Here is a 16,986-nt window from a genome sequence, read left to right on the forward strand (position 1 = left end):
AACAGTTTACTTGTAACCCATGAAAAATTATAAATATTGTCAATTACTTTTTAAAGATAACACTTTTAGGCAAGTTTCCCCAACTTGTTACTATCACAAGTTCAATGCAAATATAATTGTGCATATGCATACACTTCCACAGGACACGACTCCGTCTCTGTTGAATGGTTCCAAACCCTCTGTAGGGCATGCCAGCTCCTTAAAGTTGGGAAACGAGATAGTCCCTCGTTCTCATTCAAACTCCCCTTTTGTCTTTGCAATGTCAATCTGCAATTTGCCTCCCCAAGCAGCAAGTTCTCCTCTTCTTCAGTGGAGTGAAGGGACTTGCAGTCTTAATCCAACAAAACTGGCAAAGTCCTGAAATGCAATACTTACAGGAGACCCATCTGGTTCTTGTGCTGTTCCTCTCTGCTGAGTTCTTAAGTCTGGCTCCCATTCCTACTCTTTGTAAAGTCCCCCCCCTCCCCTTGGGTTCTCAATGGTTCCACTCTGAGCGTGACTCTGGGTGTGTCCTGACAGGCTGCTTGCCCAGAATGGAAATCACCCAAGTAGCTTCAAACAACTAATAAGCACACCTGGTGCCCACCATACCCAATTTCTGGATGATTCTGGCCCATCTGGCAGAGTCACCCTGGCCAGCTCTGGCAAGTGTGCAGTCACAAAAAAACAAGAATTATGTATCCTCTCCTCTGTTTCTTCGTTTATTCACACCACTAAAAACTGCAGAGCAAACATGTGGCCTACTCATGCATTCTGTTTTAAGCTGTAGTTATGTTAGGTCTTGTAAACTAAGCTCAGAATGTGGATTTTGTTAATACTTTGGTGTCCTCCAGAGAAGATTGACATGCTGCAGTAACTGGAAGTGGGGTTGGTGACTGAGTAGCTGGCACTCTTCTCTTTGGATCAATATTAGGTGGCACTCTGATGCTTGTATAAGATGTGAAACTAAGGTCTTGATGACTAGTGGACAACATTTCGTAAGAGATGAGATCGGGGTTAAACTAAGGAGGATTAGGGAATGGATTGCAGGGAGGAGCACAGATCTCCCTCTTGCACTGGCTTGGGAAAGCGGCACTTCCCCACAGCTTATCGTCTTCTGGACTAGTGTAGTTAGTTCCCAAATTCCAACATAAGTAACGACTAGATTAGGCCATATCCTCAACAGATGTAATCAGCGAGGTCAATGGAGTTATACTGATTTACACCAGTTGAGAGTTTGGCTCACTATAGCTATTAAAATTCCTCCTCTTCTTTAAGGTATAAGTTAAGAATAACTTACCCTCCTGGAATTATGCAAGCAAATAAACAAAAGAATAGCTTGTTCTGCTGGTACAGAATGGTTGCCATGTTTCATTTCAGAGGATTTCTCTCCTTCTGCCCCTCACAAGTCCTCTGGCTAAACCAGAGATGACATTCCTGATATTAAGGTTAAAAAAATGGTCAGACCTTCTTTATCCATCCTGAAGAAGTAAAAGATAAGCATGAGCCCCCTTTTTAACAAACGCTCTGCAGGTTATATTTAACGTTTTGAGTGTCTAATGTTAGTTTGATAGTCATCAGTTCCAGGTTCTGAATCTCAAAAGATATTTTTTTAAAGTTTCTGACTATCATTAATGAATTACCTGCAACATTTAAAGAAAGTTCCCAGATGAAAAGAGTTGCCAGAGCGTTTACTGACAGTATTATAAATTATTGCCGCCATAGTGAATTTATCATACTCCCACTCTGAGTCCTAGTGTGATGGGATATACAAACCCCTCACTGGGCCCGAAGAGGTTAAAAGGCAATACTGGGCCCATATAGCATTACCCCTATGGCCCTACTGTGCATGGTCCATCTGGAGGAGTGGATTAAAAGGAGCTCAGAACCAGCCCAGGCAAAGGGGACGTGGACAGGTTTCAGGAGAGAGGAAATTTATCCAGGAAGCAAGACAGAAGGTTGACCCTGAGAGGTGGCCATCGAGCCAGTAAGGCAAACTGGCAGTCCCTTCTCCAACTACCACCCCCCCCTTTTTGAAAGCCAGGAGGTCCTATAGGACCCTGCTCATTTGAACTCTTTGTTAAGTGATTGACTGTTTAAACCAGCAACCTTTCAGAATTGGTGTGCCAAGTCTTCATTTATTCACTCTAATTTAAGGTTCCGCGTGCCAGTAATACATTTTAATGTTTTTAGAAGATCTCTTTCTATAAGTCTATAATATAGAACTAAACTATTGTAGTATGTAAAGTAAATAAGTTTTTAAAAATGTTTAAGAAGCTTCATTTAAAATTCAATTAAAACCATAGGTTGCCTACCCCTGGTTTAAACTATAGGGGCCAAGCCCAAAACTGAAGGAGCGTATAGCTAGGAAGTAGCCCAGGGCAGCAGACCTAGACTAATTAGTCTGAGGAAATATGAACAGTGAAAAAAACGGAAGAAAAGATGCTTCATGTGATAGAAGGAACATTAGATAATAGAAACAGAAGGAAGTACGAAAAATGTCAAGCTCAACATAGTAAATACATTTGCTTTATAATGTATATTTTAAATCTATATGGTTAATTTTTTTTTTTTTTTACTTTTTGTAAAAAGAAAAATTGGGAAATGTTCTCTGCCTTGGACCCCTGTACCCAAACCCCACTCTCTTGCAGTAGCATAGATTGGCATCATTATTGTTTTTGAACAAATGGCAAACATAGCCTCTCTCTGCATCAGCAAGCATGTTGATCTGGAAATTATATAGTCACACAGACGACCAGACCTATTGAGTTATAAAGAATATAGAGCCATATTATGATTCCAGAATTAGCTTGAATATTGGAAAAAATTTAATGTTCACTTTCTCTATTTTAAAAGGAGGGACAATATCTATCTATCTATCTATCTGAATCTATATATGAATTCTGTGTTTTTTCTCATGGCATTTATAAGCATCTTAATCCTGCACCACCCATAAATGTCAGCAGCCAGGATCATTGTTTATTACTTTATTATGGTCAGACTGTACTGGTTTAAACAGAACTGAGGAAGTTAATTATCAAATGTTTCAGTAAGCTCTAACAATAAGTAACTAGTTATTGAGAGAAGGTGACTTACTGTAGATTCAGTATTGTAGTGCTTTAGAAAAGGGGATGGAAGAGTGGTGCATGCAATTGATTTTGGATTACAGAACTCAGAGGGACTGCCCTAATCTGTTTCCCAGGTTGTTCTAACCAGTTCAAGAGCAGTAAAACAAGGTTATGTAATTGACATGTGATGTAGCCTAAAATAGTGACTGCAAACATAGGCTGCTGTTGCTGGGCAGTTGTCAACTGCTTTAAAAAAATTCTTTAACAGTACAATGAAAATGCAGTTCAGATTTAAATGGAGTCAGTGTAAGGCATTTGTAGTTTTTAATACCATAAGAATAGTGACTTTTCTAAAATATGGACATTTAGAGGAGATTGAAAATGGCATTCTTAGTCATTTTGATTTGCTTCAGAGTGCCAATTATCCATCATAAAATAAAGATTGGTTAGATATATGCAGTTACTTTCTAGAAAGGAACAGTGATATAACTTTTGTTAAACATGTTTTTTGGTTATTACATGTGGCAAATTATCATAAGTTTTAGCAACATTTTTATTTGTATAATACTTATTACATGATAGAGGAAAAAAGATTCGGAGTAATATACTTTACCAATTAAAATAAATTGTCAGGGTTACAGTAATAACATAGATTTCACAAAGTATGTGAAGGTTTCAGAGCTGTCTGTGACAAATGAGAGGTTGAGGTGGGCAGATTACATGATTTCATGCTGCAGGAGGAAAACTCCTTCAGTAGGGTTATGCTAGAGGGGGCGGGGGAGAGAATCCTGGTTAGGTGCAGTTTTGTCTGTGAACCAGATATTCTGGAAATAACTAGTCTCCCCTCTTCCTATCCTTCACTGATCTTTTTTTTTTTTTTTTGGCATGCACATTTTCATTCTCTTCCATTCACCTGGATAAACAATACAGTACCTAGTTTCAGAATTAATATGGGAACCAAAATCTGTGCAAAACTGAGAAGCTAAAGCACTACAGGAGGTGGAGAGAGCTGCTTCAATCTATTTAGTAAATAGTACTAATTAATGGGGCTGGGGGAACCTTAATATAGAACTACATACACTGAGTCCAGGATAATGTGGGCCTGATTCTCCTCTCTCCCATGACTAGTATATATCAGGAGTAATTCCACTGAAGTCAGTGGAGTTACTTGGTGTGAGTGAGAGGAGAATAAAGCCCTAAAATTTCACATAGGACAAAGCACTTTTCATTGGATGAAGTTTATTCACTATGGAGATCCTGTGAAAGGCACTCTACACCACTTATGCCTGCCAGTGTGAGCATTGGTGTTTTGGGGCTTTCATAACCCACTCTGTACCATGAAGCTTCTCACTGGGGGCTGGGGTTGTTTGCAGTGATTGAGAAGAAGCTAGTCGATCCTATACCGATCCAGTGGCCAAACACACAACAGATGGCAAATGAGGGGCGGGCAGAAGCTCTTATACTGGTCCAAAGACAGGAATAGTGGCTGCTGAGGGAATGCTTTGCAGTCATGCAACATACGGATTTTGGAGACAAATTCTATTCTCTCTTTCCTCAGATCCGTTGATTAGTTCCCAACAGAAAGTCTGATCGCTCTTGCTTCGTGGAGGGAGAAGTCAATTTTGCCGACCATTAATAAAATGAAATCTGTAGCTGAAATTAAAGTATTCCATATGTGAAGGCGGGAGATTATGGACTATAGAGATATTGCTTTTAGCTGTGCTGATGGAGTAGGAGACCTTTTAAAAAGGTTGTTCTTTTGGGGGCGGGGGGGGGGGAGGAGGAGGCTCTGCTCTGCTCTTTCTTGGCCACTAGATGCAGTTTAGGGTTGTTGTTGGAAGTGTACTTTTCTGTTCCATTCTCTTATGCTGTGGGGAGGCAGAAGACAAGGAGAAACCATTCTCTTGCTACCACTATTTCATCACATTCCTAGCCAAGCAGAGCCTTCTTGATCACCTCTTCTCTGTTATTGGACCAGACAAGATTCCCCGCTGTTGATTTAGAAGTTGTAGTTAATGCAGTTTCAGAACTTTCTCTATATTTGTTCTGAGAGATCTTGCAATGAAATCTGTAACTTTAACAGAGGAAGGAAACTTTGTCTACTGAGCTAGACAAAGCAAACATTTTCCAATCAGTTTCAACAAAACTGAACATTCTTTGAACATTATAGAAGTTTCAGTTGAGACTATAGACAGAAGAAATCCAGGAAAATAATTACATTCTGTTCATGTCCTTGCTCAGACTTTGAAAAAAGAAAATGTAATGTTACAGAAGGAAAATGAAAACATGGAAAATTTTACCAACTATAATAATTTAAGAATTTTGCCTTTTCCCAATTATAATTTTAAAAAAGTAATTGTGCCTTGATCCTGCACAGTGATGGATGTGGGCAGATCCCTGCACCTGCGAGGAGCCCTGTTGAAGTTCTTGCATACCACTTTGCAGGATCAGTCATTTAGTCCAGATACTAGGTTTTAAAGAGGGGAGGGAATATGCCACCATTTCCAGGGGTGTTAAGTTTTCAGGAGTTTTAGTCATGCTGTAACTCATTGGATCAGTAGTAATTGACCTTTCTGTTTGCTACTGGATTTTGTTTCTTCAAGGAAATATAATAGAGTAAGAGAGAACAAATTGCAGGAAATAAGGATATCAGTTTAGTTTTGTGCCATATATAACCAGAAAAATCCAGAAAATTCATGAGTCTGAAACTGTTTTCAACTCACCCTGTCACACTTGAAGTGTCGCAGTGCATATTATACATGAATATGTACATCTTATATGTCTGGATTATCTAAACTTGAGAACTACAAACAAAGTGATTCTGGCAGCTATACTCTTACTGTGACAACTCTATTACATTCTTCTTAATAAGTAACCCTGTGGTACCTATTTATCTTTTATGTTGAACAGTTAACTTTCTAGGCATTTTGTCTTAACTATTTTAAGTGAAACAAGGATTACTTATGTATAAATTCAATAATGGCATTTGCTAAAAATTACTCTTACCCTACTGCATTGCTATGTGAGGAAAAATAATTTGATTCCTACTCTCTTACTTCCCAACCCACTATTGGCTGAGTAAACTGAATAAAAAGAAGAGCTGAGTTAAGCTAAACTCAGACAAGATTGATTTGTTTCTGGGAAGAGACATATGCTTTAAAGATCTAGCCACCACAATTACATCAGTTTCCTTTGAGAATGTCTTCTGTTGAGATCATCAAAATAGTCCAGAGCCCTAGAGATATTCTAGAATCCTCGCCGCTGTGGGATTCTCTGGTACCTATGGTTTCTTTAAGTGTTTTCTTCCACCTGTGTTTGGCTGGAAGTTGCATCCTATCCTGTTAATGACCATCCTGTTAGATGTGGATTGGCCATAGTGCTACATGCTTTTGTGATATCTAAGGTTGCTTATTCCAATGCACCTTGGAAAGAAAACTGCAACCTTGAAAAAGTGTCAATTAGTTCAGAATGAAACAACCTATCTAAAGCAACATAGTTTACATCACTGACTCCCCAGTGAGCATGGAAGCAAAATCACGGTCTCTATTCTAATCTTCAAAACCATACAAGGAATTCACCAAAACCTACATAAGAGACAACTTCTCTTTTAAGGATCATGACCTCTCATGTCAGCTTCTGTCTTCAGGAATCATGCAGCTGTCAAACATATGAGTAAAATCTGGAGTGTAAGACCCTGCTTTCTCAGTGGCTGGCCCTAAATATGGACTCTGTCTTTCAAGAATGCAAAATGACCTTGCATCTTGCTGCTTTCAAGAGAAACTGTAAAATGAACTTAATTGACATAATTTCAATAAAAAATTAACCCTTCAGATAGAAGAGAACCGGGGATTAGACTCATGTTGAATGTAACAAGGTGTTTATATACTATAGTGATGAGTAGAACATATTCTACATGCATAAGTAGATAGCTCCATCCCCTCTCATCTTCTGTCCTCCCTCACCCTTGTTCTCATCCACTATTTAACTCTTGTCCTCAAGCTATCATTCTCATCAGGTTCCTTTCCTTCCCAATACAAGCATGCTTTGGTCTCCCCTATTTTAAAGAATCCTAGCCTTGACCCTATGTCTCTTTCAAACTATCACCTAATCTCTCTTCTCTCCTCCATTCCAGGACTCACATGCTCTCTACTATCACTGTCATCTGTAGTTCCATTCTTCCAATATCATTCTTGACCCTCTCCCATCTGACTTCCACTTTGTGCTCCACTGAAACTGCTGTGAAGTCTCTAAAATAACCTATTTGAGGTCACATTTTAGGGCCTCTATTCTATCATTGTCCTCTTTGATTTCTCAGAAATTTTTGATACCATGGACCACTCCTTACTTTTTGAAATGTTTTCCTCGTTGTCTTTTGTGTTTGTCATCTTCTTGTTCTCCTCAGACCTCTCTGATCATTCCTTTAATGGATCATCTACTGAATGATCCACCTTTTTTGTGGGTGTCCCTGAGAGGCTCACTCTTTGGTCCCCTTCTTTTCCTCTACTCCCTGTTTCCAGGTACTCTTTTCTGCAGGTCTGGCTCTAACTACCATATTTATGCTGAAGACTCACAAATCTCCCTCTCTACTATATCCCTTCACACAGTCTAGTGTCCTGACCTGTCTTCCTGACATCTCTTTATGGATGTCCATTTGTCATCTTAATCTCAGTATGGCACAAATTGAGCTTATGATCTCCCACCCTGCCAGCCCCGCTTTCTCCCTTTTCTCTATCACTTGGACAATAGCACCATCCTCCTAGACGCTCAATTCCGTAATCTGGATGCTATCGTTGACTCAGTCCTCTCCCTTATTGCACATGTTGAATTTGTTTCTAAATCTTAGTGCTTTTCTCAAATCTCTCCTTTCCTCTCTATTTTATCAGCCAAAATCTCATAATTAGAGCCCTGAAGGCATACAACATTTGCATCCATATCTGATCCGCGATCCTCAAAAACGATCTGTGGATGCAAATATCTGTGGCTATAAAGAGGATATCCGCAGATTTGCAGGGCTTTAAATATATAATTTGGATCTGCATCCATCTGCGATCTGCAAAAATGGTCCGCGGATGCAAATATCTGCAGGTATAAAGCGGATATCCAGAGATTTGCAGGGCTCTACTCATAATTTCACATCTTGATTATGGCAACCTCTCTTTTCTGGCCTTCAGGTCTGCAATCTTGCTCTCTTCATGTGTCTTCAGAATATTGCTCCTAAAATCACCATTTTGGCTTGTTACTAGGAGTACATCAGCACCCTCTTGGAGCCCCTCCACTGGCTCTGTCTTCACTTCCACATCCGATACAAACTCTTGTCTTTATATTTAGGGTCCTTCGTAATTTATTCCCACCCAACCTAGCTGACCTAGTAACCTACTATGTTATTGACTTCTACTTTCTCTAGTGTTCCCAGGCTGTGCTGCCCACCAGTCAGTGTCTCCCTTAAACACTTCTGCATTTTCTCCCAACTGTCCTTTATGGATGGGAAAACCTCCCTGATAATATTCAAACAGCCACTAGCTTATCTTCCTTCAGATCTCTCCAAAAGACTCACCTGTGCCAGAATATCTACAAAACCCAGCCTGCTGATCATGGCTGAACGGGTGACAAGCTGTGCCTATTTCTCTTCCTCTTTTTTCCTTTTCCGTCTCGTTTCTTCCCTACCTGTTATCCCAATTAAAAAATAAACCAAAACCTACAATACATGAAACAAAGTACTTTAAAACACTGCTGTTTCAATAAGCATTGTGGCTCAGTTGACCTTTCGCAGCACTCAGAGCAGCCCTCAGAGTGACACTTCAGTGAAAGGGCTAGTTGCCTCTTAGTGTGTCAGAGGCCAGAACTCAGAGAGGGAAAGAGTGTGGGAAGGGAGGAGTAGCCAGAATGAAGAAGCTGAGATAGAGAATGAGAAGGGCATTTAGAGAATCAGGAGACAGAGAAAGAAAGAAGGTAGAAAGACCCAGATTTCCAAAGACATTTAGGCATCTAAGGATGCAGATAGGCACCTGGTGGGATTTGCAAAAGAGCCTATTTCCTAATTCCCATTGAAGGGGAAGAAGGGAGTGGGATGGGGTACAGTAATTTATGTATCAATTGTAAAGCTTTTTGGGGATACTTGAGAAAGAGTTGTGCTATATAAATGTAAGATATTACATTTAATAGTGACATAATTTTGAATTGCCTTGCTTTTGTTGGTTTGTGTCACATCATTAGGGATGTTTTTTAGCATACCAAAGTTTTAATTGCATATATATCTAAACACAGTTTTATTAATTATATAAAAATAAACAATTATACATAGGGAGTTGATATAGAGGGTTTTGCATTCTTTTGTTGTATAATTTCTACTTAAGTGAGAACTTAAAAAGAATATCTACAGGTAAAGTGTTTTAAGATATTTCTAGACTTTTATCCAAGTAAATTGGCCTATGGAATTGAGAACTTTAAGAGCCTGTCAATGGATATTTCTGTGCAATTTAAAAGAAAAGCTGTTTGCATCACATATTAGTTGAAGTTTTCAAGGACATATTATTTCAAAATTGATGTGTCTTTACTGAATTATACTTTCAGTAAACATTTAGCAACAGAAAGCGTATGTAGTAATTGCAGTCTAAACAAAGTATCCTAAATCTGACTCATGAAAGTATTCAGGTATAGAAGGAAAATGTCTTGTGAAGGGCACAGTAAGACAAGGATTTAAATCAAATAAACATTTCCACAACGTATACAAAATATATCCTATGTAATTATCCTGAAGTACATAAATGTTAACCTACTTCTACTAAGCTCATCAGTTTTTGAAAGCCATAATGAAAAATGTTGACTTAACAGGTGTACAATTTCATAGAACAAACTGCCTTCAGGGGAAATCTGCAGAGGGGTTCATTTTGCAGCATCAGAGCTGACTTGTCATATTAATAGCCTGCACCCGCCTGTGAAAGCCTAAAAATGGAATTGCAGTACTCCATGTTGTACAAAGGACATTGTGCAAGACACTGAAAAGCTGCAGTACTGAACAATCATACACACATTTCCAGGAGAAAATATCAAATTCTTTAAAATTATATCAAAATTTAGGTTTTTGAATGACACCCTTTTAGTATTCAGCATTACTTTAATACTTGCTTTTCACTTTATTTTTAGACTTACATTCCAATTTGCAGTTCTGTTGCATAATATTTTTAGAAGGTGCCTTAAATCAGTAGACAGAAAATATATTAATAGACATTAAATACAGTATTTTTCTGTACGTGGTCACCTAAATGACCTTCATTAGGATATGTCTCTGTTACATAGGTTGTTTTTGTGCACAGACATATTATATTTTAAGCAGATTTTCCTTTTAAGAGTAGTCCATTATGATTTTACTTTTCAATTACTATTTTAATAGACTTATTTAAATATCAGTTAGTTTTCAAGTCGGTTTCATTTAAGGCTGTCGATTTAATCGCAGTTAACTCACGCAATTAACTCAAAAATGTCAATCGCAAATAATGGTAGTTTAAATCTCACTGTTAAACAGTAGAATACAATTGAAATGTATTAAATATTTTTGGATGTTTTTCTACATTTTTAAATATATTGATTTCAATTACAACACAGAATACAAAGTGTACAATGCTCATTTTGTATTATTTTTATTACAAGCACTGTAAAAACGATAAACAAAAGAAATAGTATTTTTCAATTCATGTCATACAAGTACTGTAATGCGATCTCTTTACCATGAAAGTGCAACTTACAAGTATAGATTTTTTTTGTTACATAACTGAACTCAAAAACAAAACAATGTAAAACTTTAGAGCCTACAAGTCCACTCAGTCTTACTTCCTGTTCAGCCACACTAACAGAAACAAGTTTGTTTACATTTACAGCAGATAATGCTGCCCGCTGCTTATTTACAATGTCACCTGAAAGTGAGAACAGGCATTCGCATGGCACTTTTGTAGCCGGATTTGCAAGGTATTTACATGCCAGATATGCTAACCATTCATATGCCACTTCATACTTCAGCCACCATTCCAGAGGACATGCTTCCATCCTGATGATGCTCATTTAAAAAAAAGATGCATTCATTTAATTAGCAATTGAACTCCTTGGGAGAGAATTGTATGTCTCCTGCTCTGTTTTACCCACATTCTGCCATGTATTTCATGTTATAGCGTTCATTTTAAGAACACTTTCACTGCAGATTTGACAAAACGCAAAGAAAGTACCAATGTGAGATTTCTAAAGATAGCTACAGCATTCAAACCAAGGTTTAAGAATCTGAAGTGCATTCCAAAATCTGAGAGGGATGAGGTGTGGAACATGCTTTCAAAAGTCTTAAAAGAGCAACACTCCCATGCAAAAACTACAGAACCTGAACCACCAAAAAAGAACATCAACCTTCTGGTGGTGGCATCTGATTCAGATGATTAAAATGAATATGCATCAGTCCGCAGCGCTTTGGATTGTTATCAAGCAGAACCCGTCATCAGCATGGATGCATGTCCTCTGGAATGGTTTTTGAAGCATGAAGGGACATATGAATCTTTAGCACATCTGGCACATAAATATCTTGCGACACCGGCTGCAACAGGGCCATGTGAACACCTGTTCTCACTTTCAGGTGACATTGTAAACATGAAGAGGGCAGCATTATCTCCTGCAAATGTAAACAAACTTGTTTGTCTGAGCGATTGGCTGAACAAGAAGTAGGACTGAGTGGACTTGTAGGCTCTAAAGTTTTAAATTTTCTTTTTTGACTGCAATTATTTTTTGTACATAAGTCTACATTTGTAAGTTTAACTTTCAAGATAAAGAGATTGCACTACAGTACTTGAATTAGGTGAATTGAAAAATACTGTTTCTTTTGATTTTTACAGTGCAAATATTTGTAATAAAAATAAATATAAAGTGCGAAACTATACATTTTGTATTTTGTGTTGTAATTGAAATCAATATATTTGAAAATGTAGAAAACATCCAAAAATATTTAAATAAATGGTATTCTACCATTGTTTAACAGTGTGATTAACCATGCGATTAATTTTTTTAATTGCTTTACAGCCCTAGTTTCATTATATTATCCAGCTTGCTTTAATTTGTTTTCTTTCTTCGACACATATTCATGAATGGACTACCCCAAAGTTCCAGTCTTTTTGTCGGAGTTGTGCTGCAGGGATCAGAGTTCTTATAAAACCTTCCGGTGGCATACTTATAGGACTTTAGGTTTTTAATTTACCATTTTATTACAATTTATTTGTTGTCTTACAGCAGCGTCTAGCAGCCCCAAGTGAGACTGGGTCCCTGCTGTGCCAGGTGCTGAACGGATGTAGAAGGTCCCTGTCTTTACATTCTAAGTAGAGCAGACAGACATAGGGCATGAGGGAAAACAGAGTCACAGAAGTCTTGCCCAAGGTCAGACAGCAGGTCAGTGGAATAGCCAGGAATAGAACCCAGTTCTCCTGAGTCCTAGTTCAAAGTGCCCTGTTGAGTGCTCATATTTTCCTTGAGTCTCCACAGGAAGTTATTCTGCCTTGTGGTGAGCATCCTGGCACTTGCCATCAGCAGCTCCCTGGGCATTTTAACCTACTTTGTACCTCCTGTTTGGAAGAAAATCTCCTGTGGCTGTACATCCGTATCTAATTAGTGCCCCATGTCCCTGCTTTCTTTTGCCTCCAAGCTTCTTGACCTGTGCAATCCAGTTGCTACTTGTTCCATTTCACTCCAAGTGTTTTTATTGACACCAAGTTAGAGCTCTTCCTAGCCATCACTAATGGCCTCCTTGATCTAGCTGTTTCCTTTGCCATACTCGATCGTTTCAGTGCTACAGTCAGTTCTCTTGACTCTTAGTTTTCTTCATACTTCTCTGACCACTACTTCACCACAGTGCCTGAGTGGTTCCTCATCCCTTCGCCACAATTTGCCAGTATTTCCTGCGGTGCTGTTCTTGGCCTTTCGTCTTCACCCTCTATACTCTTTTTGTGAACAACCTCATTCATTCCCATATTTCAGTTACCTTTTCTACGGTGATAACTCACAAAACTACCTCTCTCCTCTCATTTACCCCCCGGCCATCGTACCTCTCTGACATCTTCACTGGTACCTCAAACTCAATAAAGTGAAAACTGAACTTGTCCTCTTTTCTCCCAAATGCTTCTCCTTCACAGTTCACAGCTAATGTTTTTATTGTATCTGTTGCACAAACTGACAACCTCAGTATTGTATTTGACTTTTGTCTATTCTTCTGAATCCATGCTCTTGGCAAATCCTGTCATTTCTTTCTCTACCCCTTCTCTGAGCTCTCCCCAGTCATGCCACAAAACCTCTTTATATAAGTACAGGACATATGTTACCATAGCTGCTGCAAACTCATCCTTTTCTGATGTGCCCAACATTGCATCATGCCCCATCCAGTCTAGTCTGTATAAAAGGATGCAACTAAAATGATCTTCTCTTACATCACTCTGACCATGTTATGCCAGCACTTTGCTGCTGTCCTCTTTCCTTCCACATCAGATTTAAGCATCTTGTGCTTATTTAAAAAATTCTTCATGATACTGCCACACCTGCAATTCTGCTCTTATTTCCTACTTTTCCCCTACTATCTACAGTTGTCCCAAACTGCAAAACTGAATATTCTTTTGTATCCTTCCCACACCCTCATCTTCATGCCTTCTTCCATTGCTTATACTTCCTCTTTTATTCATTGTGAACCAAATATCGACCCTCTCTCCATTCAAATCCATCTATTAGGCTTGATTCATAACTGCATAAAATTGGAGTAATACATTGGTGAATCAGACCCTTATTTGCAAAGCTTTCAGAAATAATCAACTACATATAAGATAACTGATTAAAACAAACACACTCTGAACTGCTTAAAAAGATTGGACTCTGTTGTGATAGTTTATTTTACATCTGCCCTGTATTGTCTGTTTCTAATTTAGATTGTGTAAACTTTGGGGGCAGGGACTATATCTTTATTTTTTGTACAGAACAGAGCTTTGTACTTGTGGGTCTTAAATAACTTGTAATGATGATACAACTATAGGGGCTCACAAAAACCTCAACCCCAGTGTGTCTGAGACCCATTTTTAAATAAGCAGTTTAATCCTGTTCACGGGATAGAAAAGAAATCCATCTAATGAGTGATGCAAATATTCATCTCCTCATTAAAACTGAAGGTCCTACTTCCGGTAGCAAGGACTGTAGTGGGGTGGTTTCTGTTTGCTTTGGAAGCATGAGGGAAGGTTCTATTATAGGCAGTTATGAGCTGCCAAAATCTTAACAACTGGTTCCCTATAAAAAGTTCTGATTTAAGGGATGTGCCACAGTATGTATTTTTTGTACCAATAGGGTTACCATACGTCCGTATTTTCCCATTTTTACATTTTAAAAATTCCTCCCAGACAGCAATTTAAGAACCAAAAAGCCTGACATGTCTGGGAAAATACGGATGTATGTTAACCCTACCTAAAGTTCTTTTTTAAAAAGATGGGCCTGAACTAGAAATGAGCTCCGTTTCACATGTGTGGGTTCCTGCCACTCCCTGGGGGTGTGCTAGGGTGACCAGATGTCCCGATTTTATAGGGACAGTCCAGATTTCTGGATCTTTTTCTTCTATAGGCTCCTATTACCCCCAACTCCCATCACGATTTTTCACACTTGCTGTCTGGTCACCCTAGGGTGTGCTCATGTGTGGGTCCCAGCTGCTCCCTGCCCCCCTCATTGAAGCATGTGTGCAGGGTTACTGCCCTGGGAACTGCAGGGCACCAAGTGGACGTGGGACAGGGCCAGCTGGAGGCAGGGGGTGCGGGGCTGGCTGCGGGGAGAGCAGGGGATGCGGAACTGGCTAGATACAGGAGGGTGTGGGGTTGGCTGGAGGCAGGGCAGGGGCTGACTGGAGGTAGGGGCTGGCTGCAAGCAGGGCAGGGAGGTGCGATGCTGGCTGGAGATGGGGGTGTGGGGCTGGCTGGCTTCAGGCAGGGCCGCAGTGGGGTGCGACAGGGGTTGGCAGGGCTGGAGACAAAGGAGTGCAGGGCTAGCTGGCTGCAGGCAGGGCAGGGGGTGCGGCAGGAGCTGGCTGTGGGCAGGGCAGGGGGTGCAGCAGAGGGTGTGGCAGGGGCTGGCTGTGGGCATGGGGTGCGGGGCTGGCTGGAGACGGGGGCTGGCTGCGGATAGGGTGGCGGGTACTCACGGGGAGAGTGTCTCGGAGCAGCCCGTGCAGCAGGACACAGCCCAGGCCCAGCAGAGCAGCTGGGGACCCACCAGGCAGCAGCGGGAGCTCCAGGGCCAGGGGTCGGGGGAACAGCAGCAGCAACAGGGCCAGGCGGTGGCCCACATCGCTCCTGCACCACAGCACCCCCGGCGGCCGGAGGAGGAATTCCTGGCAAGTGCCCATCAAAGCCGCAGCCCCCCCTCCTCACAGGGAAGCGAGTTAACAAGCGGTTCTAAAACCGCTTCAAAATTTAACAACAGGTTCGCGTGAACCGGTGCTAACTGTCTCCAGCTCACCACTAATTATAGGTCACCAAGGTATCTAGAAAATGGGCAGAGAGATTCTGTGCATTAATGGGAAACTCAAAATGATTGCAGAATGAATGTAAAATAGAACGAATGGGAAATATTTATATATATGATATCCAAATAACATTCTTTTTTGTTTTTGGTTCATTCAGGGCAGCACAATTACCTATGTGCAGGAAGAAATGACTGTATTATTGATAAGATTCGAAGGAAGAACTGCCCGGCTTGCCGATTACAGAAGTGTCTACAAGCTGGAATGAATTTAGGAGGTAAGCATAACATTTTTAGTTCATTATTTTAATTTTATTGGGCAAAAATATTTTAACATGCTTCTTTTTACATACATAGCTGCATAATCTCAAACCTTTACACTGAGAGAAGTGCACAAAAGCTAATAAATCCTATTGTCATTCTAAATCAGTTTTTGGGAGATATGTATTTTATGGCTCAGAACAAGAAAAGTGTGTGTTTGATGCTGACAGTAATTTTAGTAGAGTTTCACTAAAGCTAGGAGTGTGGGAGCTTCAAGAATTGTGTATGGGATTTTTTGTGGTGATGGTGGGGAATGTTCTTGAGATCATTTAAAAACATTGTATATCTTAACAAAAGACAAGTTCTTGCAAAGTAATATCTCTCAGCTTTAATGTTAATGTCCATTCTAGTGAAGATTGAAGTCTGCTGTAGTTTGAATATGCATTTCTATTGATAGATTAGTGCTGCCTAATTCATATTCAAATAACAGGACTCAAAACATTTTCTTTATAATATAATTATCACAAATATTCTGAAAATCATGTTGTTGTCATCGTCATCATGGCAAATCCCAAAGGGACTTGGCCTCCTTGCAGATTGAGCACCACCCACATCGATCTCTGGCTAGGTCCTTAAGATGGTTTGACTGGATATTCAGTGTATGTCCATCACTGGTGATCTTATCACACTACCGAAGCTGCTGGTGTCCATGTGATCACTGGATGTATAGTGGCATTCTTTGGTATACATATTTTGGAATTCATTAGTCTTCTATTGCAATATATCCATACAAGACAGCCACTGAAACTGATCCTGTTCTGATGGAGGTGACTGGTGGGTTCTGCTTTCAGCATCCTCATTTCTGATCTTTTCCTACCACTTGATGTGAAGCAGCTGATGTAGATGATGAGAATCGAAAACATCGGTTCCAGTCTTCTTCAGCCTTTCTCAGTGCCCACATTTCAATTCTATACAACAGAGATGATATAACAGTAGTACTACAGATCTGCAGCTTCACAGCAACTTTGGTGTCACAGCGTCCCTGTAGAGGCAACTGAAGGGCCCAACATTGCTGCTTTACTAGTGTCTGCATCTTTCAAGCATCCTCCTATACTGTCTGTGACTGCCCAAATATTTGACAGTTGCCAGCTGCTCGATGTTCTGTCTTGACAGG

The 16,986-nt window shown here is 39.9% G+C and overlaps 1 protein-coding gene across 4 annotated transcripts in view; it reads left to right on the forward strand.

Moving 5' to 3' along the window:
* The window catches only part of NR3C2 (nuclear receptor subfamily 3 group C member 2), a 271,622-nt gene that overhangs the window by 197,229 nt on the left and 57,407 nt on the right, over nt 1-16,986 (forward strand). For all 4 annotated transcript variants that reach the window (XM_054029218.1, XM_054029219.1, XM_054029216.1 and 1 more), the window contains exon 4: nt 15,713-15,829. In XM_054029218.1, coding sequence (XP_053885193.1) covers nt 15,713-15,829 — 117 coding nt within the window. The remainder of the gene's footprint in view (nt 1-15,712; nt 15,830-16,986) is intronic.

This window comes from Malaclemys terrapin, chromosome 5, assembly GCF_027887155.1.
Source record: "Malaclemys terrapin pileata isolate rMalTer1 chromosome 5, rMalTer1.hap1, whole genome shotgun sequence".
Classification (NCBI taxonomy): domain Eukaryota; kingdom Metazoa; phylum Chordata; order Testudines; family Emydidae; genus Malaclemys; species Malaclemys terrapin.